General features: G+C 42.1%; 3 protein-coding genes and 1 long non-coding RNA gene across 5 annotated transcripts; 2 read left to right on the plus strand and 2 right to left on the minus strand.

Moving 5' to 3' along the window:
• The first annotated feature begins 108 nt into the window (after positions 1-108).
• On the plus strand, positions 109-1,770 carry LOC6606699 (FAM172 family protein homolog CG10038). 2 transcript variants are annotated; one of them, XM_032722331.1, is made up of 6 exons: positions 109-210; positions 289-380; positions 444-559; positions 752-939; positions 1,096-1,354; positions 1,412-1,770. In XM_032722331.1, the coding sequence occupies exons 2-6, from the start codon at positions 299-301 to the stop codon at positions 1,694-1,696; spliced, it is 930 nt and encodes a 309-aa protein (XP_032578222.1). In that variant the 5' UTR covers positions 109-210; positions 289-298; the 3' UTR covers positions 1,697-1,770. The 2 variants fall into 2 exon arrangements, with proteins under 2 accessions (XP_032578222.1, XP_002031499.1); XM_002031463.2 differs by lacking the exon at positions 109-210 and having other exon boundaries at positions 218-380.
• Positions 1,771-8,302: 6,532 nt separating this feature from the next.
• Positions 8,303-8,984, minus strand: LOC116801518. The gene has a single exon (XM_032721724.1). The coding sequence runs from the start codon at positions 8,972-8,974 to the stop codon at positions 8,483-8,485; it is 492 nt and encodes a 163-aa protein (XP_032577615.1). The 5' UTR covers positions 8,975-8,984; the 3' UTR covers positions 8,303-8,482.
• A 245-nt stretch (positions 8,985-9,229) lies between these two features.
• On the plus strand, positions 9,230-9,727 carry LOC116801675. The gene is made up of 2 exons (XR_004362161.1): positions 9,230-9,297; positions 9,434-9,727. It is a non-coding gene; the product is annotated as an uncharacterized LOC116801675 (long non-coding RNA).
• A 15,153-nt stretch (positions 9,728-24,880) lies between these two features.
• Positions 24,881-26,606, minus strand: LOC6606701. Its single transcript, XM_002031465.2, has one exon. It carries the CDS (start codon positions 26,515-26,517, stop codon positions 25,123-25,125), a length of 1,395 nt encoding a protein of 464 aa, XP_002031501.1. The 5' UTR covers positions 26,518-26,606; the 3' UTR covers positions 24,881-25,122.
• Between the last annotated feature and the right edge of the window lie 91 nt (positions 26,607-26,697).

The following is a 26,697-nucleotide window of genomic DNA, read 5'->3' on the forward strand; positions in this document are numbered from 1 at the left end:
CGTGATTTTGTTGGCAGTGATGCGTTTTGGTGTGAATTGGTGCTTTGACCGTGCTATCGATACCTATCGCTCAGACGATTTGAGCTTTCGGCCAGTAGGTGGCGCTCTTATGCCATCCCTAGTTCGGCGTTCATATGAAAAATCAAAACAAAACCTCGAAACAACAATTCTATATAAATAAAAGCTTTTTTCCCATCGCTCTATTACTACGTAAGTGTCCATCGGTGTAGAAGCTACGCCAACGATTGCAATGTGGTCTAGGCTTATTCAGATATTTCGCCCCCTCAGAAGCTTTCGAATGTCGCACTCACCGCCGCCGGCTAGCAATTGCGAGGAGGCTCTCATCCAGCTGAAAAACTTTGGATATGCATTCGATGGAGGTAAGTAGGATGTTGCACATAGTGGCTACTTTACAATATGATCTGCCCGTTTGCCTCCTGCAGAAGGAGTCCTGCGCAAAGTCGATCCCGCCACCGGGGAGCCCGGCAAGGAATTCTTTTCCTACAACGTCAGCGACGATGCCGCCGAAAACGAGAAGCACTACCAGAAGCTAGCCAACGTATGTACCGGAATCAACCTAACTGGCACGTGTGTATCTTCTGCCGGAAAGAATAACCTATTAGGTTCCCTTGAAACCAAGAAATGCATACCTAGGACGAATCCTCTTCAAAATCCTCTTCCAATATTATTACATATTCCCACCTGGATATGAATAAGTTAATACAAATAATGTATCCTTTATCGCCCATAGCAAATCCCAGAAATTGTCTACGCTTTGCTGGAGAAAAACGGTCTAAGTCGCACCTACATCCCATTTGACCAGCCTCCAGAGCGCTCTTCGTTCGTATTCTCGCAACCGGCAAAGCTGTCGCAGTCCAAGAAGTTGCTGGTCCTCATCCATGGCAGTGGATATGTTAAGGCCGGACAGTGGGCCAGAAGGTGTGTATGATCACTATTTAAACAAAAAGATAAAAATTATACAACAAAACAGAAAATATTTAGATAAGAACAACTTTTTTCGGTTTCCTTTTATAAAATGAATCCCTGAACACCAATAAAAATTATAATATATGTACATATTTAATTTTGTTTTAGTTTAATTATCAACAATTCCCTGGACCACGGTACCCAGCTGCCTTATGTGCGACAGGCCCAAAAACTGGGATACGATATCCTCATCACCAATGCCAATGATTGCACACGATTCTACAATGGTAAGGAGAATCCCATCAAGGGCGTCAATACGTCCGTAGAGCACACTAAATATGTGTGGAAGAATATAGTGTTGCCCGCGAAACCGGAGAGTGTGGCCATTGTGGCCCACAGTTATGGTGGCAGTCTCACTCTTGATCTGGTGGGTATAAGATTCCAAATATATTTCAATATCCTATTTAAATCTTCTCTTTACTAGGTGGAGCGGTTTCCGGAGTTCTTTAAAGAATCCGTTTTTGCCATTGCCTTCACTGATGCCGCAATGGGAAGTCCCCAAGCGAAGAACAAGGAGTACCTGTGCGATGTGGCCTGCGATTGGGTTGCCAGCAGCACACCCTTGGACACACCCGTCTCACAGTCAAAGAGCAGCATCCGGAGGATTTCCGCTGGCCACACCAAGCACGAGTGGACCTCTTACTCGGCCATCGATTCCGTGTTCAAGTTCATTGAGGAAAAGTATGAGCAGCGGGCGAATAAGAAGTGACAGCCAGCATCTACTTGTTAAGGCATTTTTGTACTCCCCATTTATAGTAAATATCAAGGAGATGTGAATATGAATTATGTTTTTACCGCCTGCACACAGCCAAGACACTGATCCCTTTTCTCAAAGGACAAACACAAACTATCGATTTGCTATGCATAAATCAAGTGAGTGTCCGAATCTGTCACTAACACTTACATCAGGCCAATTTAATTTGATTTTCGGCACTTCGGCACATTCCGTGTGGGTTAATCATATTGATGGCTGAGATATATTGCCATCGATAAAACAAAAGTCTCCCGCTTGGCCCATCAGCTGGATAAAAAACTAGCATCCGGGACGAAAACAAATTCCCTCAACGGTTGGCGGATAAGGAAGGGCTGTCGACTTGGACACTGCATCAAATGCCTTGGGGGTTGCCCCTGAAGACCACTTTCCATGGACTGGTTACCCCTGCGCCCGGTGCTTTGCCTTTGTCCATATCGTTTAACTAAGTGCGTCATAATAAATGACGACTGACATTTTTCCCCTCCTTAAGCATTGAGAAATGAAATGCGTGGATTTTGCGTTGGGCTTGGCAGACCTAAAAGGTGTTAATTATATATAAAATGATGCCAGTAGTTTTTCTAATTTTGAGTTTACTTGACTTTAGTCTGAACCATAAGAATTTCATAACTTGGAACTAAAGCATAATGTAGTAACGAAAGACTGGCAGTTGACTAATTATGTGGGCTCAGTCATAATCCCCTTTGTGCAACTTTAAAGACTTTGACTCACCTTCGCCAGGACAGTTTTCATTTGGCAGGAGCGCAAAAAGTGCAACCAGGGCTTAAGTGAAAGAGATGGAGAAAGGCGTGTCGAAAGAGATGGAGACGTTTGTCTTTAGCCTTAAAACGAACTTAATACCCACAAAGTGAACCAGGACCCAAACTCAAATAGCGAGAAGGACGGAGAACGGCGAGAGTGGGTATTCGGATGGTGGAAGTGGGATGCGGCCGAGTCCTGGCAACCCTACAACTTCGCCAGGACCTACCTCCTCCTAACCAAAGTGGATGTGGATGCCTCCCCTTCCCACTCCCGAATACATTATCGCTGTCATGGCCGCAGTCATGGCTTCTGCTCCACCTTAGACATTTTTATATGTATTCAACATCCTTGTCATCCTCGTCCTATGGCAGCTTGCTATCTACACTTTGACTCCACGGCACCCTACACACACAGCCGACAAGGATGGCATCATGTGGCTTAGAGCGAGAAGGCAAAGGTTCGTGGCGCCGTCGCCAGCAAAAAGCTTTGCACGAGTTCAGGAATGGGTCATGCGCCTGGAGCCCGTATCTAACATATATAGCTCGCAGATATACCCTCCGATAACACATAACATATATATTTATATATATACGACAGCAGGGCAGTAAATAAGCCGAAGTGGCCTATGTAATCGCATTGGCTGAGTAAATAAAAACAAATGCCCCAGCTTTGGTGATATTTTACTTTAAAGTCGAACGCATTTAACACCCGAATGGTGCTCCTGGTGTCCTTAACATCCCGCTAAACAATGTCTAGCAATTACTTAAAATAATCCTTTCCTTTTGCTTATTTGATCGAATCTTAAACGCACACGCATCCTTTACAGTTGCCAGACGGCCAAGGACTTGAACTCCGTAATCCCAAACCCTTTAACTATTGGGTTTCCTGCGCATCAATTGCCTGAAATAATGTGGATTGAGATTTTCATTTTAGATTGCATGACAATGTATTCTGCAATCGGCTTACTTGGGATTTTATTTATTATAAGCTTTAAATATAGTTACTTCCTTACATTCTATAAGAAACCAGCAAGGCATTTTCACATGTGTATTGAAGATCCATCATATATTTACAAAACCATTAATTTAAATCCCCTGCTACAATGAATCACATTGTAGACTTTACTCAATTTTGATCAACCGTACTAATGAATATCTTCATAAATCAAAACTCCAAATTTTCCATTTTGTTTATAGAAAAAATTGTGCGCTCGCAATTTCCGTTATAAGAAAATCATTATTGTACGTTACTTTATTGCTTGAAAAGTTCAAGCGATGTCATTCAAAAAGCCATAAATAATAATGTTTTCCAATAAATGTTCACATGTGAGTGGGCACACCAGGCGACTGAGTTGGTGGCCATGGGTTAAAGCATTCAGGACATTCGAGGACCCACACATGCCGGGATCTCAATCCCATGCGATGCCTCACAGTTGTGACTGTCCATCGTTAGACTTTGGGTTCACTTCCACCAGGATTTTTTGCGACATAACTTACAAGGTCATTTCGTTGCACGCAACCATTAAGAATTCCTGCCGCTTTATTTTTTTTCTGCAAGGATATTCTGGCCATTTTCGTTGTATAATTTAATACTCGTGTGTGACGAATTTTTATGGCTGACAAATGATTGATGCGATTCTGCCACTTCCTGTAAATATCATTAAAACTGCCCCCCATGCGGCTTACATCTCGGAAGTTTAAAGTTTCGTATCCTTGTTAAGGACAACAATTGCCTGCTGAAATGCAGGTTTAACGCAGAAATAATACCAAATAAGATTAGATAGCATTGTGTCTTCAAGCAATGTCCTTTTGTCCTCTGGGGTGGTGGGGCATTGGAGAGGCCCAAAAGAAAAACAAATAATGTTACAAATTGCAGCATTTGCACCCCTTTCGCGAGACAAAATCACAAGAACGGTGGTCAAAAGGTTGTTCGCTTGTCTGGAAGTATATTCTCTAAAAGGATATAGCTGAAGAAATTAAAATGTTCTTCATATCATTCTGTTTTCAGATATTATTATTATCTGCATTGCAATATATATTTAAACTGAAGAAACAAAAAGATGTGAATTAATTAAGCTTATAACATTCAGTAATATATTAAATATATTATTGGTAAAAAAATTTTATTGGGTAAATTTGGAGCTCTACATTTTCGTAACACTTTGCCCCACTGTGGCTTGGAGGCGGTGAAAAAATTGTAAAATCCAAACTCTTCCGCCGGCTCGAGAACACACAAATCACGAGGAAATGCAATAACAAAGGGAACCCTCCGGTCACCGAGTGTTCAAGTTATTTGCGGTTTATGTCCTTGCTGCTCTGCTCCTTTATTCATGTCGCTGAGGCGACAAAAAGGACCTTAAAGCCAATAAAACGATTTTTTCCGTCTCTATCTATGAATTGTAAATGCCTCCGCCGAAAAAGGACAATTGAAGTGCCCGCGTCCGCCGACAGCTCCGCATGGGTCTCAGCCGCCTTTTCCGTCGCGATTTAAGATAATAGTATCATCAACACCACTTCAGTACACCCCAAACCCAATTTTCAAATGCGGACACGCAGGGCAGGATTTGTCTGAAGTTCGGGGTCCAAGGACTCACTTGGGCGTAGGCGTTGCTTGGGTCCTGGCCAATGGCTTCGGGATTTGGGTGAGGGCTTCGATGATAACAACTTTGGCGGCTAATTTGCATCAAAGAAAACTTAAAGCGCTTTTCCACTTCTTTCCTCATCGAAGTGACAAATTTTTCACGCACATTTAAAAAACATTTAAAAAACCATTAAATGTTTTTCCCACCTTTTTCCCCGTTTTTTTTTTGTTGGCATTTTTTATTTGTCTGCATCACACCCCTCAATTTCGGGAATTCCTCCTTTTTTTATTTGTTTTCTGCGCTTTTCAGAATGTTTCATTGTGGTGCTGCCTTGGCGGTACTCTCTAATCTTTGCGCCATTTATTTACACTTGATTAACACGCGACTGACATTTGTTTGACTTTCGCTTCTCGCTGCTGAAATTAAAATGCGAAGCCCGTTTTGCACGAAAAATATGAAACAAATGGGAGAGCACCGAACTTATAAACACTCTAATATTTATGAATTTACAAACAAGTACGAACTATTGATTACAACTTTATTACTACGAACTATTTTGACTTTCATTCTTTTATCAAGCTATCAAAAAGTATGCATCATGTTTTTGAACTTTCACTTTTTAGAGCACACTTTTGAACACTTTTATGTGTTAATTAAAGAAACTACTCTTTTCAGTGTTAAAATAATACATTGGCTAAATGCCATTAAAATTGTTATAGCATATTGTAAAGAAGATACTTATTCAAAGCTGTTCTGCAAATGTTAATATCCAGCTACATAAAAGTATATGTATAAAAGTATTTTCCCTGTGTGACACATTTTTCTGTGGGCCTGCCTTTTTGGCTTCTGCTTCATATTTTCCGTTGTACAAAAATTATTCATTTGTGGAAAATTGTGACGTTGGTCGCTCCATGGACCGTGGCCGCAGGCCAAACTGATTAATAAACCAAACGTCAAATGCGCACAATGGCCACGCATCACCGGAGTCAAAGTTTGAGCCGGGGCAAGAGCCACCACTCCGTGGCATCCGGACCAGCATCACCATGGGTTGGGTATCGGGATGGTGTTATGGGTATGAGCACCATTTACGAGGACCACGACCACAGCTGTCAGAGCACAAATGTGAGCCGTCAGTCACAAAACGAACCCAAAAGATAGATATTCATAAAATGAGGCAGGACTTTCTTGCAAGTGCAAGTAGGCCTCGAGTCGCATTGTTCTCGACTTGACTTTTTACGGATCCCGGCGACTTGTGTTCCTTCTGGGTTCCGTTCGAGGGCGTTGGCAGTGTCATTGTCATCTGCCGGGTCACAGTTGGCTGCTATTTGGCTAGCAAATTATTTGCATATTAAAAAATCTTCAACAATGAAAATGTGATTTTCTTTGCGAGACATTTTTTGGGGGTGGGAGGAAATGGGAAAAATATGGCAGGAGATCAAGGTCAGTGGCTGTAAGGACATGCCAAAGAACGGACTTGTTGGTTAGATTCCAAGCAACATATATAATAATTTTATACTCCTAGCTACGTAATTCATTATGGTTTTTAAGCGCACACAGCCTGATCCCTAGGGCACCAAAATCGAGTTCTGATTTATAAACATCAAGATTTATGCCATTACGCCCACATACTCAAGGCGGCAATAAAAATGATAAAAAAAAAACTGTTTCAGATTTTTTCTTGGGTAATTCCCGCCACTAATGGGCCTACGTTTAATGGCTCTGCTTATGGGGTGTTTAGTGATTTTTTATGCCGAAACAATATAGCAAAAAAGAGCTTAACTGACTTGTGTTACAGAGGAGGAGCAGCCCAATGTCCTGCAGGCTACTTGGCTGGTCAAACAATTCGAGGCCATGACGAATTGGCAACTTCCTTGGGATATGTTAAAGCCAAACGATTGAAGGATCATTTATCATTTCTGTGTCTACATTTATGGCTTGGAAAAGCAAACAGTTCTTAAAGAGTAGTCAAAACGATGCAATGTTCAATTCAATCCATCTAATAGTATTCAAAAATATTGCTCAATTTTCAAATTCAATTTGTCAATCATAAATTTCACGCTCTCTTAATACAAATTTGCGGGCAATTGAAAAATTTCAAGTGCCTGTGTGTCGAACTCGAACAAGGTTTTCCTTTCGACGTGTTGAAACATTTTCCTTTTTCTGCCACAATTTATGGGCAAACTTTGGCGGGGTTTGGTCTGTCAGAGTTAAGCATCGGCCTCTGCTCTGACACATGACTTGCATGTCAAATGGGCAAAGGACACACACCCCCAATGAACTAAAAAAGCAAAAAAAGGGAAAACGGGGAGGGTCCTTGGAGTCCTGCGAACCAGACAATGTCGCGTTAGATTTGCACAACTTGACAGAATTGCGCAACTGCAAATTCAAAACTTCTGTTTCGTATATTTTAGTTTGCCGAAGGGGGGTGGGGGGCTACGCCTTGCCCAAAAACATTTTCACCGCATAAATAACAAAATTTAAGGACAAAATATCAATATCCACTTTGCGAAACGCCAACTGCATGCGAATGAGTTTATTTTCTGGCTGTAGAAAAGAGTCTAGATCTGAATTGGACACCGCCTGAGCCAACATTTCGCATTGCAAATGAAATTCTGTTTCTATTTCTTAGTTTTGTTTTCAATTTTTTTTCTCCGTTCCAACTTTTGCATAATTTCAATTCACTTCTGGCGACAACATATTGCAAAGAAGTTGCTGCGAAATTCGACGCAGCTAAGTTTGAGTTTTTATGTTAGATAGAAAATTAATTATAAAATTTTACATTTTATGGCAAATTTTCTTTAAATATTTTTAAGCTCTGGAATACTTTTGCACGGCTTAAATATGGTATATGCCGTAAAAAATCATGATTTCGAGTGCCATAAAATTTGCTTGCCTCTTATTTTTTAAGCCAGTTGGCCAGGTCCAAGAGCCAAATTTAATTTGTTCTCCTATGACATTTACGGTCGTATTCAAATAACTTCGTTTGTCATACTCCACTGGCTTTGATGTCCTTTTGAACAGGGGGTGGAATTTTTGTGGCGAAATGGAAAAGGTTTCGCTAGATTAATTTGGGGTCATGCATATAATATAATTTTTTATGGTGGGAATGGGGCTTCTTTCAAACCGCAATCAAGTGACATAGGGAAGGATTTTCATATTCGGAAATTATTTATGGCAGAAAATCTCTTCAATGTGTGTTGGAAGTTTAAACCCCTCAGCGATACAGTGGAAAATGATTTAATTTATTGCCATCTTTCTGGGAACATGTGTTCTTACAAAGTTTGCCTAATTATGGGTAATAGATCTTAATAACTATGTGAGACTTTTGATAAGGGTGTAGGCAGCGTATGTTAGAGAATTATTTAAAAAATGTTTAATAAAAACAAATAAAGCTTAATGTATCACATGTAATTGTATTGCACAGGTTGTTCCCTTTTCACAATGTGATGTTCATGCGGAAAAGGATTTTTCTTTAAGACGAACAGATCCTTATGATCATTATTGTGTTTATAGTAGGGCTCATGCATTCTAAGAGTCTTTCTTAGAATATTAAAAAGCCTCTTGCCAAATCCATCCATATGTTTATCTTCTTTTATTTCTGTGACTTTATGTCTCGGTCCATCGTTTGAGGTTTTTATTCTAATAATTCGCAAAAGCCAGTTTTCAGATTGGATTTCTTTTTTATTCGAATTGAAGTGATGTCTTCGTGGTATTTCGCGAACGTCGTAAAGTTCCCGTTGATTATTATTCAAATGTGGTTCCTCGAATATTATATCCTTATTCAGAGCTGGACATGTTTTAGGAACTTCATTGCTTTCTATGATCCTGTAGCTATAACTCAAGTTTATACAACACAGGACCAAGATAATCACGGAATGACGACGCGTCGACATCTTCACAATCGAAACTGAACTTTTCTCTAAATAGATCGAGGTATTTATATGTTTATATAAAACCTTGAACTTGAGACCAGCTAAGCAAATTCTAAAAAAACAGCTGGACACGACCAGCAATTTTTTTAATATTTACTTTTAATGCAATATTTACAAGTGTAAATAAAACAAGGGAATGCGAACGCGAAATTTCACCATTTTTCTGGCATATAAAATAAATGTTGAACAGACCACGTAGATCCCATTTGAGCAGGAGTAGCTGTCTTCTACACCTCAACCTTTCCCCCTGGGAATCATTTCGTTCCCATTCCCAGTGAATCTCTGTAAGTGACACGCGTGCCCCCTACACAATCACCCGCCGCGAATTTGTGAAATTCGTTACCTCATGAAACCGAAACTGACATGAATTCGAAAAGCGTTTCGGGCGAACATTAACACATTTATTTTTCCATTCCGCAGGATGTCCCCTGTCGCCTGCGCGCCAAGTGTTGGTTGAATAATTTTTTAAGTGACTTCTTTTATTTGCATTTAGAAGCGCTTAAAAAAAAAGTCAACTGGGATTTGTGGGTGCGTTTATGTGAATACATTAAACCATTTTCGGATGTCCTGGGGAGCTTACTTGTTGGTGCTACGGATAAAGGATATATGTGTGGTGTCCCTGTTATTGAAAGGCCTTATTTCAGTTATTCATGTTATGATTTTAGATAAAATTGATTTAAGAATTACTTAATAATTACGTTCTAACTACTTTAATCTTACTTCTTTCAATGGAGTTTCCCATATCTATTAATGTTTTAATAATATTTCCAACTTGTTTCCATTTTCAGATTCATTTACAAAGTCTAGCATAACTCATTTCATTCATTCACTAAGTCTATGAAAACTACTCTGTTTTGGCATTTCGTGGAGTAAGAAATCGGAAGAAGTGGCTACACGGGCATTTTCCATTACCCACTTAGGTGAAATTGTTTCGTGTGCATTGAACATGATTTATTATGACACATAAACAACAGCTTAACTTCCCGGAAACTTACACATATGTCCCAATGCCAATGTGTGAGTGCTAAAAAAATGAAGAAAAATTGCCAAATGCCTGAGATATTGACTAAAAGCAACAGCAGTCGCCTCAATGGCACTTACCTTTTCCGCTTAAACACCCTCAACCTGGACATAATGGTGACCTAGCCCCCGGCCACAGATACTTGGCATTCCCCCCCCAGTGCATTTGAAACTGGTTTGTTCCCGGGTTTCCTGCCCATTCCATCCGCTTTTTATTAGCCAGCAACTTGTTCCTTGGTCGTAACGCTGTTTTTTGTTCAATAGAACGGCAATATGCAGTGGGTGAATAATGCTCACCCGTGCGTCCAGTGGTCATCATTTTTCTTGCCCCACTCCCGCCGGTCACCGCCCCTCGGTGTTTGTCCTTACAATGAGTAGTTCCATCCATGTACGAGTCCTCCTCTCTCTCTCCTTTGGAAAAAGGGAAATTTATTGTTTTCGCCAGCAGTTTGAGCCAAATGTGCCGAGTGCCTCAGGACTCTGGATTCTCGATTCAGGATTCAGGTGCACTGGACAAAGGCCAAAAAGCCGGGGCGAGGTTGGGGTGTCACTTTTGACATTTAAGATGCCGCACAATGGCCTCTCGGTGGCGACTCTAATTTATACGCATCGCCTGCATGTGACACCGCCAACAAGATTGAGGGCGCATTTGTCGTCCCCGAAAGTTTCTCCCATTTTTTTAGCAATCCATTTGCAATTCCAATGATTTTTATGGCCAATGTGTGAGTGTGCTACCTCCCTCGATGGCCCAGGAAAAAGTGGACAAAAAACTGTTGCATTGACAAATCTAATAAACAAACGACAGCCAGACAACTGGACAACTAACTATGTGCAATTGATCGGCGGTGGCTAAATGGCTAGCACATGTTGTGCTGACGAGGGAAAGTGTCTAAGTTTGACTTAGTTTAATGGGCGAAATAAAGGGGAAGCATCTGGAAATGGTTTGTTAAATTAGAAAATTGAATACATAAAAAAATAAATCTAGTTTTAAGATTTGAATAAGTACTTATCTTAACGATTTTCACAATCGATCAACTATAATTAAGTCAGCATCCAAATAAACATCACTTCTGCCAGATTCCCAGCTATTCAAAAAGTTAAGATAAATAATTAATTAATTTTTGAAATATTTTATTTTCTTTCTTAACTTTCTTCCCCGTATATTTTTCTGAAAATAAATAAACGTTTATGATTTCAATTATGCAGTCAAGCGCTCGCTTTTCACGCCTTTTCCTTCGCATAAGGAAGTGAATTTTCCCTGCCTCCACGAGGTATCATCTTTTTATAGCCTTCTATGATGCCTGGCTGGTGTGGCAGGTTTCTTGGTTAATTGCCGGCTGCACATTGTTCAATTGTTTTGTGGTTCATATGCATCTCGCTCACCGCCACTCACTTTGCCTAATTGGGTCGCTCATTACTAGGGGGGGTTTCTTTGGGGAGCAGATGGGGTCTGTCAGCCGAGCTCAGTCTTGGGCATCATCGTGCAACGCTCCAGTTTCAGATCATACCTTATTCTGCCTTGGAAATGTATCTATTTCAGACAGGATGGTAGCTTAGTTTTTGAAATACATAAGATCGTTATAATTAAGATCTAAGAATCAAAGAAACATACTTTCTTAACTAAATAAGAACAATAACACTTATCTCTATGGCTTATACAAGATTCTATTATATTATAATTTTTTCATAGGGTATTCTAAATTCGCCACCTTTTACGGTGTTGCGTTTAAATGAGGCTGACAAGAAAAGACAACCGTTTGACAGCTTCTTCAACGGCGCTTAACTGCTTGAGGTTTTTTGGTTAAATGCAGCACCTTCACTCCCACCATTGCCACCATAAGCCATTAGGGCTAAGTGATTTGTTGTTGTTCGGGCTGCGCTTAGCACCTTGCAAATTGCCATCGGAAAAGTCGGTGGGGGGGGGAAGGAGTTGAGTCGCCTTGGCAAGGAACAAACTAATTGTGCGGAAGGGCAGGACATTTTGCTACTGCTGAAAGCAGAAGTCTGCTCCAGTTTTGGCTCCTTTCCTTGGTTTACGAGTGTATATGTATGTTCCTATGTACCTTACCCACATTGTTAGCAATGTGTTTGCCAATGACCAAGTTTGAGCCACGAGAAGCCAAAGTGTCAAAGTTTATGGAAATTCTGTGCATTCTGCATTGTGGTCGTGGTCGAAAGTTTGCACAAAGTAAGCAAAGTTTGTTCACTCAGATACCAAGTTTGCATTGAAAAGTTCCATGTCTCCGAGGAGTGAGTGTGTCACATGGATATTAGACATTACATATGAGTATGGACATATCTGGTCATTGTTGGCAGTCTGACACGCGTGACATTTGCCTGATGAGTGGGGAAATCAGAGACGCAGAGTGTCAGGAAAGTGTGACTTTGATCCTTACATGAACATAATTGTAGATAGTTGATAACCGAAGGGTTGTTTTGTGTCATGGTCGCATTAATAACATTTCATTCAAAAGAGGGCATTATTATATTACTTAGAAACCTTTAAAACCACTAAGCTATAATAATAGTTTTGAATAGTAGGTATTTAAATCATTCCCTTCATTGGTGTCGAACTGTAAAATATAATAATTTGCCTCATCTTTTTCGGTTGATTTAATAACCTGCCACCTCATAGCCCACAATTTTCCTTGAGGTCGCTTCACCCACCATAAAACTAATTGCCAGTTGTGACCTCAACTAGCGGTTCGTGTTCAGTCAAACATCCACCACCACTAACAAAAGTCAAAATGCAAATTGGAAATCCTTGCCAGTTTTCCCCTCGACGACTTTTCCTAATCATATGCAAACGTAGGAATTAATCAATGATTTACAAGAACAATACGTGTGCACATGTTGCAGAGTGGGCCGAATGCCACGGGGCAGGGCGTTCCGGTGTCACTCCCAATGGAAAACCAGAACCCAACCAGAACCGGCCAGAGCCAAGCCCAATCCCAGTCTGAATCCGAATCTGAATGGCAACTACACCCGCTTGTTAGAGCTTGGCCACCCACTGCCCAAGGGCCTTGGGTTTTTCGGCAGAGACAGGTCAACGGGAGGGCAGAAATCTGGGATCTGGAATCTGGGATTCGGGACTCGGGGGTCCGGTGAGCAATGAGCAAGAACACAAATAAGGCGTCGGCACTGATCCTTGTCAACCACCGCAACAGCAATAATTTCAGAGATTCAAAGGAACCAGGGATGCGGACATCCAGACCTGCAGACAACCCAATAGCCACGAACTCAGCCCGGCCTGCTAATAATTCAATTAGTTGCAACCTCTGGTGGTTGCAGCCACCACATATCCACAATCCGCACAGAAGTTTCTCTGCAGCTTGCAGCGGAATCGAGTCTGCGATTCGGGTTCGGTTCAATAAACAAAATGCCGCCGGCCAAAAATCGCAGCAGTGCATAAATTCTGACCGGGCTGCAGAAAGTGTAAACTGGTCGACAGAGTATTGGGTATTTTTGTGGAATCGCTGGTGCGCCGCCGAGGTGGTTGCGCCTGGCATGGGGTCCTTCCATTTGGGACAATGTGTTGTGTGTGTGCTTTATATAATTGCTCTCGGCCTATTGTGCGATAAATACAACTGAATTGGATCGCAGAGAATCAGCCAAATGTGCGAATTAAACGGATGCATAAAACTGAAAGAGTTTATTTCAAATAAGTTATGTTCCTAACTCTGTTCCAAACCCAATATATTTCAAAGGCAATCAATATGCAATCTATCCCATAATCCACAATAAATTCCTATACCTCCAGCCAACCAACCACTGGGTAAACAGTTTACCCGCGCCACTAAACAGCATCGCAAATCCTCAAGTTAAAGCCGAGTAATTGTGATATAAATAAATGCGGAGAAGAATCAACATATCAAGATACAAGGCGAAGGATGTTGCCGCTTGTACGACATAAAGAGGGGGCGTGGCACGCCGGGAAGATGGGAGGGGGAGGAGCTGCCACAGAGTTGGCACATGTAAATTGTGAAATTGTAAATAATCGTAAATAACGCAAATATCGCCCCGGACCATTTTGGCCAAGACGGGGCGACAAAAGGTAAGCCAAGTCGCGTGGTGTTGTGATTCGAGTTGGAACGGGTGTGAGTTATTTATCCACTCACACTTGCTGTAATCCCATAAGCCGGCGATGGATTCGTGGATCCACTCGAAGGCAGCAAATCAGTAGCTGGGAAATGACTTAGCTGCCGCGGGCTGTATTACCAAGTCGTCGTCCCTTCCCCCCAGTCAGAAGCTTGTAGTCGTTAGACTCTAACAGATTTATAGAGCACAACACCGTTTCGCTGCCTTTGCCAGCCAACCAGCCAGCCATCCAAGCAGTCGAGTCTCTGCAGCATGCAAAGTGAATTTATTGAGTTAAAATGCAAATGTAGCCAGCTTCAGTGGGAGAAGTGGGTGCTGGTATGGGGGAAAAATAAAAAACGATTTAGCAAAAATTTCCAGTATAACACGATGCGTATTTCAGTTCCAGCTCCACTGACAGATTGCCCTCCGAAGCGGATGAGAAATCTAGTGAAGGTGGGAAGCAAGGAGGAGCAGTCGAGTGACGAAGGCGCGTACTATTTATTTAAGCTGTCTGTACAAGTGTCTCGGCAATTTGTTGAAGATTAAATGCCATCTTATGTGTTGACAATTTGTTATTCTTGAAGGTGGTGAGGGGATTTTATAATTTGCAAGGCAGTACTTCAACAAGGAAGTGGGCAAATCCATAAGTCAGTTGTGGATAAGCATTCGTAACTAGACTAAAAAGTACACATCCCTTTATGTGAATTTTTTATTTAATAAAGTTCAACACTTGTGCATCAGTGTAAAGAGCTGAGACTGAGACCAGGTAACCCTAGAGCACCTTCTGGTGACCCCGAACCACTCGGAAAACTTCAGACTTTTCCGTCGGACAGGAAAGCAACGAAATAATTCAAACCGAGGCGCGCTTATCGCACGCTGTATCCTCGAACAACTGGGAAAACTTTACACTTTCGTGGGGCAGAAAGGCAAACAAAATAAACAGTGAAAGCATGCGAGTTGTTTAGTGGCAAAGTGTAACCTTTATTTGTTTTGTGGCAAGCAACCTCCCAAGGATATCCGCCGCTGATAAGCCAAGCGCCAAAAAAGCCATTAAAAATCCCTTTTGTCTTTGCCTCCATTTGTTGGTAGTGTGCGAAGCGGGCTAAAACGATGTAAACAAGTGCTATGAATGCGGCCAAGAAATTAAGCGTGTCAACATCGTGGTCGCGGCTTGCCAAAAATGCCGAACTTTGTTTGGCATTTCGAACTGTGTGTGTGTGTGTGTGTGTAATAAAGCAGAAGCCGCAAATTATAATTTTAACCTTTTTGGCGCCCGAACAGGCACCTTGGGAGTGGGATCACCAGTGGGTGGTTGCCCATGCATAAGTGGGTGTGTGCGGCAGCCACGATAAGCGGCCTTGTCTCACGTCCTCGGCCCTCTAATAGAATTAAAATCCGAGAACGGAAGTGCTCCCGGCCAAAGGTCGTTGTGGCTTTTTAATGGTCACAGCTCAACCCCCTTGGCATTTCCCATATGACTGAAAATAATAATAACAGTAATTTGGATGCTCAACTAGAGGCGTAAAGGTTGAAAATTCATATGCAAATGATACGGAAACATTTCCGGTTGGAAAAAGATTTCTGGGCGGGTGGTTGGTGGGGTTTTGGGTCTTGGGCGAAGAGCCCTTCTAATTGTCCGTGTGGCGAGCTGTTGGCCGTAAATTGAAAATAAACCATTAAGCATCCTTACTACTGACAAAAATAATAATTCAGGATTAGTCGCAACCCGTTCAAGCCCCCCTCCCCCCCGGCCACTTTCACACATTGCAGCAAGGTTAATTACGGCACTCGACCAGGTCGCTGTAGCCGAGAGATAACGTAATCGTTTCTGCAACAATATTGGGAGTTACGGGGGTTACAAATAGAGAAATTCATTTTTAAGCTAGCTGCAGAATGCATATATGGTCTACTCAAAATCACCTTAAAACTGGAATGACATGTTGCACTTTTTGGCACTCAAATTGCCATTTAAGCAATAGCAATGAAGGCCACTTACAACTTCAACAACTTCTGCCCACTTTGTTGTTCACTCATTAGCACCATCTTTGACTTGTAAACATTTTGGCGAGCAAGCTCAATCAAATTAAATGCAAATGTTGCAACTTTCGAATTCTACGCAAGCAGTTGCGACACCCACGCAAATAAACAAAGTTGCCTTGCAGCAGGCAACATTTGCAGCAGCCAGATTGACTCAAGCTGGTTTCTGTGGGTTTTGGCCAACAATCAGTGAATACATTTCCACCAGGCCAATAGCAAAATTGTGAGCTGGCTAACCTAGAACTATCGACTCTCTGGTCTGGTCCCATTTCATCTCAACTTTACTTGCCAACCACTTTCTGTTAGCACTGCCAAATGGTTTTTCCCAACACCGCAAATTGTTGTTAGAAGCATTCTGTTAAAAAAAGAAGCCAACAAAGGCAAAACATGGTTACAACAAATGGCAATAAAAAAGTCGAAGACTGAAATCTAAAATGGTCACACGACATACGTAAAAAATGCTGGCAGTTATGCGGTTGCTACTGTTGGCCACTGCTAATGAAATGTGGCGCCAGAGTAATTGAAAAGGAGTTTGTTTATTATACAGAAGTGTGTGTGTGTGAGTGTGCACAGTGTTGTAAAATTTATTGGGGAAACAGCGGAAATGAAGATGCTTTTAGTTTTGTAAGAACTCTTCTTGAAGGAAGTGACCTCTCTGAAGTTCTAAGAATATTCAATTTGTAATAGCACACCATACCAAAGGTTCACTAATTAATGCGCTTAAAAAGCGACTCCCTTGGAAGAGAATTTTAAATAATATCAATGACTCGTGAACAGAAAGCGCACAAAGAGCAAAAATTATTCACGCTACATAATTAAGACAAGGCGCTGCCAAAAAGCGAGCCGAGGGTAAAGGGTTGTGTCCTGGCAACCTCAAAGCAACCGCCGACCACAGGACACCCCCTCGCTTCAGCCATAACTCCTTCTCCCGCCAGCTGTCTGTCTACAAAGTGTTGTCATTTGTTTTACAGAGTTGGATTTAATTACACACAATTACCGCGTTTCACAGGCCGATCCATTTACCCAGCTGAGGCGGCTTTGTGGCTTGGAATCGATGTCGCCGGCCCGGGCAACAGGTAAGCCTCCCCAGAAGCCACCCACTAAAATTGGACTCCCGCTTATTAACGCCATCATCTGTGAGGATGTCGCCAACGAATTTTATGCAAATTGTAAGCGGAAACTCTTTCAAAGGCAGCTAAGTGCGGAGGCAGAGGGGAGGAAATGGCAGCGAGTGTTGCAATCGTAAAATAAAACCAAATCCATTCCCCCTGGGTGCGAGTCCTCCTGTTTGTGGCACAACTCTTTCCTGATGTTTCGCGTTAGTTGAGTTATTATTATTGTAAATTAATTTCTGTTCATTAGATTTTATAATGTCACTAAGTTTGGAGTCGCGCAGCTGCGGCGAAGTGCCTTCTTCTGGTGAAAATATGGGGAAAGAAATAGGTGTTCTTGAGTACACAATACTCAATTCTCATGTAATTTTGATTATAAGAATTTATCAAATTTCTTATAAGAATTATTTCAATCTTGAACTAGTACTATTTATTTATCTTCTAGTTTTCCCAAAATGTTATTGAACTTTTAGATTGATGCTCCTGCGAGTAAAAAGCACTCATTATTTTAAAGGAAATGATTTCATTGCAACAAAAGAGCTATCACATGTGACCACTCGTTTTGAGAAGATGAAGCATATCAATTACATCCCTACACGCCCAGGACGGCGGTAAATAATCCTTTTTGAAATGGCGCACAAAACCAAATTAATTAATGTGCCACACAGCCGGAATTGATGGCTTGAATAGACACCGACCCAGTGCCACAGGCCACACAGATGTTACAGGTGATTGTGGGGAGGGGGGGTTGGGCTTGCTGCACATAGGGCTCATAATTATGGCCAACATGGATAGCAAACTGTTGGAAAGCAACTACCACAAATCGATGGGATTGAAAGTTTCGGGCGGAGGGAACAAGGTTTTTGCATATTTCAGTTGGCACTTGCCAACGGCCTGTGGAGTTGGCTTCTAATTGAAAGTACACACAGATAGATGGGCGCACATTATGAACTCGAACTCATTGATTCCGTAGCGATAAAAGTTGGGAAATCCTGAAAATGAAAATGAAAATGTTTATTATTATCATTTGCGCACACGGGCTCCCGTCCGCTGAGATGACAAAGCATAATAAATTGCCTGATTTGGCTCCGGTCTGGCCTGGCTTTTGCTCCCATTCGACTCCACGGTCCTGGCCCAAACGCCACAGTGCAGTGTTTCAATGAATTTTTAATTAGTAGCAATTAATATGGTAATTTGTTCAAGTTCCAATCGCCGAGTGTCATGAATACGACTGATTTTAACTGGCTGTTATAGAGCATTCTGCTAGGGATGGTTATTAAGATATATAGATACTTAATTTGGTTGAATCGTATGGTATTAGACATTCCTATAATAAAGATAAAACTATGTTCCTAAAGATATATAGATACATAGATAAATATATAGACATAGATACTTGCATGACAATTTGAAACATTTCCTTTTGGTGATATACATTTAGCAATTATAGGCGATATTTGTTTCTGTGTGCCTTTGCTTATGGTCTTAATGAATTCCTTGATTAGCAATAATCTCAACTTAATCTTAACCATTTATTTACACTCACTGCCCGAACGGGGAATACAAGTGCGCCCCCAAACAACTCCATCAAGTGCAGTTGAAGGAGTCAAGTCTTGTAGTCAGTCAGCTAGCAGATTAATTGCATTAATTAATCGCCTAAAAAGGAACACAAAAAATGGATGATGGCAAGCACTAAAGCAAACAAACAGATCTCCAGACAGACTTGCCACAAACCAATACAAATGTAATGGCAGCTGAGGATGGGGAAGAGAGCAAGTGGATTTCCGGTTTTCATTAAGCTCAGAAGCATTCTTTGATATAGCCTTTAGCTGCAGAATGATTTGTTTGCCCGAAGTCCATTCGCACCGAGGCGCAATTTCATAATTAACATTGGGAAACTGACCGTGCTCAGTCGACTGAACGGCGATGAAAATGCGTCGCTTTCCCTTTGGACTTGATTGATCATTCCCAGCGGGTGAGGCCCAGTCGAGCCGGTGCCTGGGCCACCCGTCGAACTTGTAATGTATCCTGTAATCGAGTGTAATCCTGTAAGACCTGCACAAAAGTTGCCCAGCTGGATGTCGTTCCTTTGTTCGCGTATCCTTGCGTTTACCCTCCTCCCCTCCCCAAAACGGACTCATAATCATAATCATCAGCATCGCATCGCAGTACTCGGTGAGTGTTCACATTGTGCAGATGGTATTAGCTTTTGACGGTTTTATTGATCAATTGAGGAACTTTCGTTCATTGACATTGGCTTTTGATTTGATAGCGTATATAACTCGGATAATTATTTTGCCTTTGAGGCAGGCACTCATTGTTTGAACTTTTAATGATATTGGATTTGTTAAGCTTTATGTTTTTGAGTTGCAGATTAATACTATGCAAGCAAGCTGAGATATAAGAAAAATACAAAATATAGAATCAAATATGAATAAATATTATCATATATGATATGATTTTGAAAAGTATTTATTTTTTAATAACTTATATATTCATATTTATTATAAGGCCAGGATAAACAATGCAAAATTCAAAAGTTCTCAATTTTAAGCACCATGTCTTAGCTACTTATCCGTTGACATCAGAAGTCATCATATCCTGTGACGCTCAACTTTATCTGCCAGTTCTGGAATACTTTCCCGCACCACCTCCCTGGCCATCAGAAGTCCTTCGTCCCATGAGTCGAAAAAAATCAAAATCAAATGCCATAGCAAAGTGGATTTTCCACCCTTTTTATTAGCAATTCCTCGCCGACCAGGCGCAAACGCGTCGGTGGTGCGGCCTCCTCTTCTGGGGTTCCGCATCCACATTGGGTGGGGGTGGTTTTACGAGGTTTTCACTGTGGCATGTCCGTGGGTTTGAGTTTGGGTTTGGACAGGGGTTTTGGTTCGGGCTGTGCGGTAATCCCACAATGAGCTACCATAATAGATGGCAAGCAAATTGAAGAGCTTTGTGGCCTGGTTGCGGTTGTCACCGTGGGTTCGCTTTTTGGGCCTTTGGGTGGGCGACGGCGGAATTGACTTGTGTGTTGCGTTTAACATTTGCGGTTTCGCACTTTTGCAACAATCCGAACGCGATGACGACGGGCGTACGGCCGCAATGGTCGTGTGGCATCAACATCGACGAGGGAGGTCCAACCGTATCCGTACGGGTTTTTTTCGGGCTTTCGGCTGTTCGGTGTTCTTGTGCTGGCCATTGATTGTACGCAACAGGGTGGAAAGTTGAAGTGCATCCGGGAGTGGTCAGCCGCGTCTGTTGTTTGCTCATCGCCGTCGCGACGGTCTGCTGCTGGCCAAATTAGAGGATTGCCCGGGGAGGGGGAGGAATGGGAAAGATGTCCTGTCATTATGCGAATTATGAGTGGGATAAAAGGCATTAAACAGTTCATTTTTTGTGCACTTTTAGTGCACGGGTTTTAGGCTAATTGAAAAGGGGGCTGCTGGATGGGAACGCAGGTGTATTTTGTAATTTGTAAATGAGGTTGTTAGCTGTTAGTTGAGTGTTTCTGGTTGTCCGGCCCGAAAGTATGCCACATAAATCGTTTGATTTTTTAGAACTTTCTATGCGATGTTGGGTCTGGAATCTGGGATCTGGGATGGAATCCCATCCAATCCTATTTCTAGCTTATCAGTTCTTCATGCTTGACATATTTCAACATGCATACGTATATGAGTTATTGGGAGTTCTTTTTTGTACATGTCAAATTTTGTGACATTTTTTGGAATTTCAATTTTGACAGTTGATGAGCTCTAACACACACACACACACACACAGGGGGGGGGGGGTGGTTACTTGCAGATGGGGATGACATTTGGGGGAGTCACCTGAATTTATGGGCAGCTTCAAGTTCTGCCACACATCTGATGCCTCTTCCCAGCTGATGTAATTAAATTTGTGGCTGTGACAATTTCATTTGAGACCCCTCACCCTTTCCAGGCCCTTAGCTTCGGACCAACCCTTTTGCTGTTCGAAAAACCCACACCCTACTTTTTTTTTTTGAATTTTTCCAAGAGGTTGAGTGTTGTTACATTATCATCGACATCGGAAGGGGCGGTCCCAGCTTTCGAGTGCGTGTCCTGCGGATTTCCCGACTCCTGCACATCTCCGCGGCAACTGTTTTGTAGTCATATTATGTGTCATTCGCTCTGGAAGTGCTTTCAAATGTGCTCTTCTGCTCGTTTTGAGTGATTTAATGGATTTTGCATACGCAAGTTGGTAATTGCTGGAGGCGACTTCAATTACTGCCACAGAAATTATAGGGAAAATGTCGCATGGCATTTCGAGTGTCCTGCAAAATGCAATCAGCCGGAAGTGACTTTCGCGACAAATGGCATTTGATGGTCATTCCAAAAAAAAGGATATTATTAACTTATTGCTCAGTGCTACATTCACTGCACTTTTTCGATTCTGTCTGTGTTAAGATAAAAATCTGGCCACCGCAAAATTAATCCCTTTCAGTTGTGCATTTTGGTTCATTTTTTTTCCCTGCCGAACAAACCGTTTAATTAAAGAATAACAAAAGTCTACCAAATCGACAATTGGCAGCCAGGGAATCATTCCATCAAACTGTCAATAAGCAATTCATTTGCAAATGCGTTTGTCGTCGAGGGGAAAACTCCACTCACAAAAGCGAGTTGAGATAAGGAAAAAAGGTAAGCAGAGAAATGTCTCCGCAATTGTAGGTGAGTCGGGCCATGTCATTGTTTGTCAAATTTATCGAATTTCGGGCGAAAAAAGTTGCCGAAAGGGGCCAAAAACTTGGGAAAAGAAGAGAATTGGAGATACTCTTTGATTCTGCAAACTGAAGCATTTTCATATATTTAATTTTGTATTCTAGGAAAAATAATATAAAATAATATAAAAAAAAAACATATGCTATGTTGGGGAAGATCAATGCAAGCCACGAACTCACACAAATAATTTTAAAAAAATTTTCGAAAATGTTTTAAAAGACTTGAAATAAATATGTCCATCTGTCTTGCAGCTATATCCATATGTATATTCTTTAATGTCATCCAACTTCATCCAACATCCAATTTAAGGGCACCCAACTTCCGGATTCTGTGCATCCAGTTCCCCTGGGATTCGGATGTCGATGCGATTTGCCGGGTTGAAGGTGGCGCTCCGCCGCTGACTCGACTGCGTCGTACCCCTCGATGGGGGCAAGCTATCCAAGTATCGTGGCGCCCCCATCTAACCAATGAGCCCTGACATTTGCGCCTCCCCGACAGTGCTTCATGCACAATCAACGACTCGATTTAATGGAAAAAATGGATTTCACTCTTCTGCGCCGGCTCAACATTGCGGTTTCACCATTGTTCCTGGGACAAAGGACCGCCGGCGAACGAGTGAAGCGAATGTGTTTGGATGCTGGCCAAAATAGAGGAAAAAAAAGATGGCTCGGTTTGTCTATAAGGAGAGCGTTTAATGAACACCTCCTCCTCCTTCGCTCATTGGCAATGGAAATCCTCTTTTTCGCACAGCAAATCGAAAAATTGTAATTGAAGCTTTTTTACTTTTTACCAGAAGACTAGAAACTGTCAATGAATTTTTTTTGCTGTCAAGAGCGTTTGCCTTGATTAATTGTGGTTTGAGGTTTTTGTGTTTACAACATATGCGGTGAGCGAAAACAGTTTAGATATCCGCTGGGCCAACACTTGATTTAAATTTAAAATTGCGCTGCCACGAGGTTAGCATACAAAAAAAAGTAGCCAACTTTTTTATTTGTGTCGAATTTGGAGCACAATGCAAACGCGATAAGCAGAGTGAAGCGTATAGGAAATTAAATTTTTTCCAATCAAAAACATTTCAATGGCAGTTCACACTCTCGTCGATTCGCTTAAAAATGTAGGGTGAGGAAATCTGGTGAAAACGGGGGAGTTGGGTTGCGAAATACAGAGATGTGCAATCAGCATTCTCAGTTTCCCGGGGTTGGGGATTTATTTGTTGCCAATTGTGTCAATAAACTGGCAAAAATTGTACACACACACATATAACGCGATGCTCAAAAATGATAAGCCAAAAAGTGGCTGTCGAAATCGATATTAATGAAACTTTTCGATTGGAAGCACAAATAGTTGGAAATGTTTGAATTTACTTCGTACTAGCCATTGAAAAAACATATTATTCTCGAATTTTGCCCACTTAATGCCCCCGTTTAGGGCTGCCTTGAGTTGAGTGGGAAAAACAATAACATTAAATCACTTAAAGTGTCAACATAGCGCCCTGGTCAATGTACCAAGTGCAAGTCCAGATGGCATCGTTCATTATCATAATCTGCAACATCATAAAGCAATTTGGTCCCTCTGCACTGAGTTTGTTTTGCGTCTCGCTCATGGAAATCTTAATTACCGAGCCCCTCTATTTGGACCAGAACTTGACCTCGGCCAGGACGAGTGTGGAGTGTTAAGAGCCGTCCCTCAGCTGACCATAATGGGGGTTAATTGGTCTGTGGTGCGCGACACGCATACATCTTGGTAATTAACAAGTGGAGCGAGCTTGGCCATATGGACTGGCTTTCTAGGGGGACATCTACTTACTTACTTACTTTCACTCCACCCCATGGAAGATATATCTCTCCCTGGGCTTCGGGTGCATTTCAAAATTAATTTATGAGGCGTTGCCCTGATATTAATTTCGCATGCTTTCACTAGAAGCATTTCTCCCCATGGCAATTGGAGTGTCAGTGTCATTGGACTTTCTTCAACTAGCGCAAATTATGGTTTCATTATGTTAATTATTGGCAATTGCTGGATGATGCGCCCCGTTAAACGATAGCTGCGATAACCCCTATGCACTTTCTTAATTTAGAAAGGTTTCTAGGAAGTGCGGCATGCACTCTCCATAGATCCAAAAACCACAATAGTTCTGTCCAACAATGGGGCGCAGACCATTAGGCACATCTATCCACCTGCCAACGAATTTGAAACTCATTGTTGTGGCAGCCAAAAATGCAAGAAAAAACAGCTAAAAACCATTTCGAACAATGCAGCAAAGTGCATGTAGAATAATAGCCAGGTAATGCATACGTTACGAAAGTAATCTTCTGATTCTGAATAAAAATACTCCCCGATTAAAGTGAAATTTCAAATGAAACTTAAAATGTTTCGCATCATTAATCAAGTTGCGACACATCCTTGGACACTTTCACTCTCCCGGATTTTCATTAGCCAACTGTCAGCCGTCAAATGCTGTTAACGATTCCCCTGTTTCTGATTCGGATTCTGATCCTGATGATCTCGATACTGATTCCTGATGCCTCCTCCTGCTGGGTGGGCGTTGAAGTGTCCTTACCCGAGGGTTCTTCACTTGTTGTTTGGCGTTGGCCCGGCCTTAATTGTTATTTGGACAAATTGTTTTTCGTTAACCAGCCAACGATTAATGATGTGGTCAAAAGGGGGCGGCAAGCCATAAACCGCATCGGTTGTCTAGAAAATTTATAAGGGTTTCCGCAGTTAAATCTGTACTAATTAGCAACAATAAGACAATTAAGAAAATATGCCGTGAATTTCGCTGCTTCACTTTAGGAACTTGTAAAAATATGGAGCAAGAATTGGCAGGAGGGAAAGGGTTAATTTAAATTTGGAAAAGCATTTTATGGAGTTCGACAAAGCAATTACATTTTTGGGACCGAAGGATAAAAGGCTTTTATTAGGGGTCTTTTTATATTACAAAAGCTTCAATATTTATGGTTTTTTTTCTTGTATGGTATGATGAGGAAATCCTTGTAAATATATTTTAAAGTTAAATACAAATTCAAGCTTCATTAAATCATATTTTGAAATAAAACATCTCATATTGATAATTGCAAACAAATCTTTTTTTTTAAGAGCTTGGTTCAGCTTGGATTAAACTTCATCACTCTGGAGAAATCCTGGCAAAACGCTCCTGCCTGGCATAGAACTCTTTATCAGACTCACAGATAATGCAGCTTTGCCGGGGATTATCGCTCCCGGTGGGTAGTGGATTCTTCTCCAAACTGGCCACCAGGTTCTCATTGGCATTGAACTCGCATAGCAGGTCTGCCATCATCAAGTGGGAGATGTACAAAATGCGCGTTTTCTCATCGGTCCAGTTCATATAGACTTCGTCGTGATCGATCAGATCTTGATCACTTCCTGAGTACAGATACCTAACGCGCCAGCCACGATAGCCACGCAGCGCCACATATTGCACGGTCTTTGTAGGAGTTCCCCTGGGGGTAGTAGATCTGGGTGGTGGAGGTATTTCTTCATCTCCTGTTTGCAACATGGAGTTGTTGCTGCTCGTATCGCTCTCATTCATGTCCACATCACTCTCGCTGCTGGTATCGGTCTCCATGGGTATGCTTACATTAGGTTTTACACTGTCGGGCATTTTCAGCTCGGAGCGCAGAATGTGCATCTGTTTGGTATCCAACTCCAAGTGCAATAACTGCAACTGACCATCCGGACGCACGGCCTTGAGGAAGAGGCGTCTCTGATCCGGGCCACTGTTTTCGCCGTCGTTCACCAGGCGCATCATAATTTGGGTGGGTGTCACATGGTCAAAGATCTCCTTGAACTCGAGCGGGGAGTCCAAGGTCACAAATCGCAAGGCATCCGCGTACAGCTGCACGCCCACATCCCTGGTAATAAATTCGCCCACGCACATCTTGCAGCGGGAGCAGAGAACGCGACGACGACCTGCGATGGTCTCGACTCCGTTACCCAGAAGCTCGGTGCATACGACCAGGTAGTTGAGGCCGTAATAGAGCTCCTCCTCCGAGGGATACACTGGGATCCTGTTGCGGGGACAGAAGTAGTTTTGCGGCAAGATGGTCGTAATGGGAACCTCCTGGATATGATAATACTGCCTTTGCCCAATGAGTTCGTTCGTACAGTTGCTGCAGTGCAGGGAACAGGAATGGTATGGGGAAATACGCATTGGCAGCTCCCCCAGTTCCACATTAACGGTGAGCGCATCCAAAATGGTGTACCTAATCCTATGGAGATATAATCCAAATGACACGTGACTGCCCTTCATTTCGACTAAGGTAACGGGCACGTCGCCAACATGCGTCCTGGTGCTTATATCGAAGAAGTCGTCCGTCATGATGCGGTACTCCACGTTCTTGTCGTGCCAGATGATCCCATTGCGGCTGACCTCTATCAAGTCGGACACGTTGGAACTCTCGCCCAGAACGGGTTGGAAAAGGTCCATCGATCTGAGCAGCAGGACGCTGATCCAGTTCTTGTTGCGCAAGCAGTTGACTATGACTTGGTCCAACGACATTGTCCTGACTTAATTTTAATTTCACGTGATTAAAGTTACTTCTTTTTAAGTAGTTAGTTTAACTAGTCAAGAGCGTGGCTCGCTTTTCATTACACTTATAAATCGATTGTCTTCTAGAAGCTGCCTACTACAATCGAATGCTTATTTAGGGTTGTATAATCTATCGAATAAAAACAGGGC

The sequence above is a fragment of the Drosophila sechellia genome, chromosome 3R (assembly GCF_004382195.2).
Source record: "Drosophila sechellia strain sech25 chromosome 3R, ASM438219v1, whole genome shotgun sequence".
In the NCBI taxonomy this organism is placed as follows: Eukaryota; Metazoa; Arthropoda; class Insecta; order Diptera; family Drosophilidae; genus Drosophila; species Drosophila sechellia.

Bases quoted from the DNA above. Each gene is read 5' to 3' on its own strand.
- LOC116801518 (XM_032721724.1), bottom strand. From the start codon at position 8,974: ATGTCGACGCGTCGTCATTCCGTGATTATCTTGGTCCTGTGTTGTATA.
- LOC6606699 (XM_002031463.2), top strand. From the start codon at position 251: ATGTGGTCTAGGCTTATTCAGATATTTCGCCCCCTCAGAAGCTTTCGA. The intron at 381-443 runs GTAAGTAGGATG...TGCCTCCTGCAG, and splicing joins TGGATATGCATTCGATGGAG to AAGGAGTCCTGCGCAAAGTC. The intron at 940-1,095 runs GTGTGTATGATC...ATTTTGTTTTAG, and splicing joins GCCGGACAGTGGGCCAGAAG to TTTAATTATCAACAATTCCC.
- LOC6606701 (XM_002031465.2), bottom strand. From the start codon at position 26,517: ATGTCGTTGGACCAAGTCATAGTCAACTGCTTGCGCAACAAGAACTGG.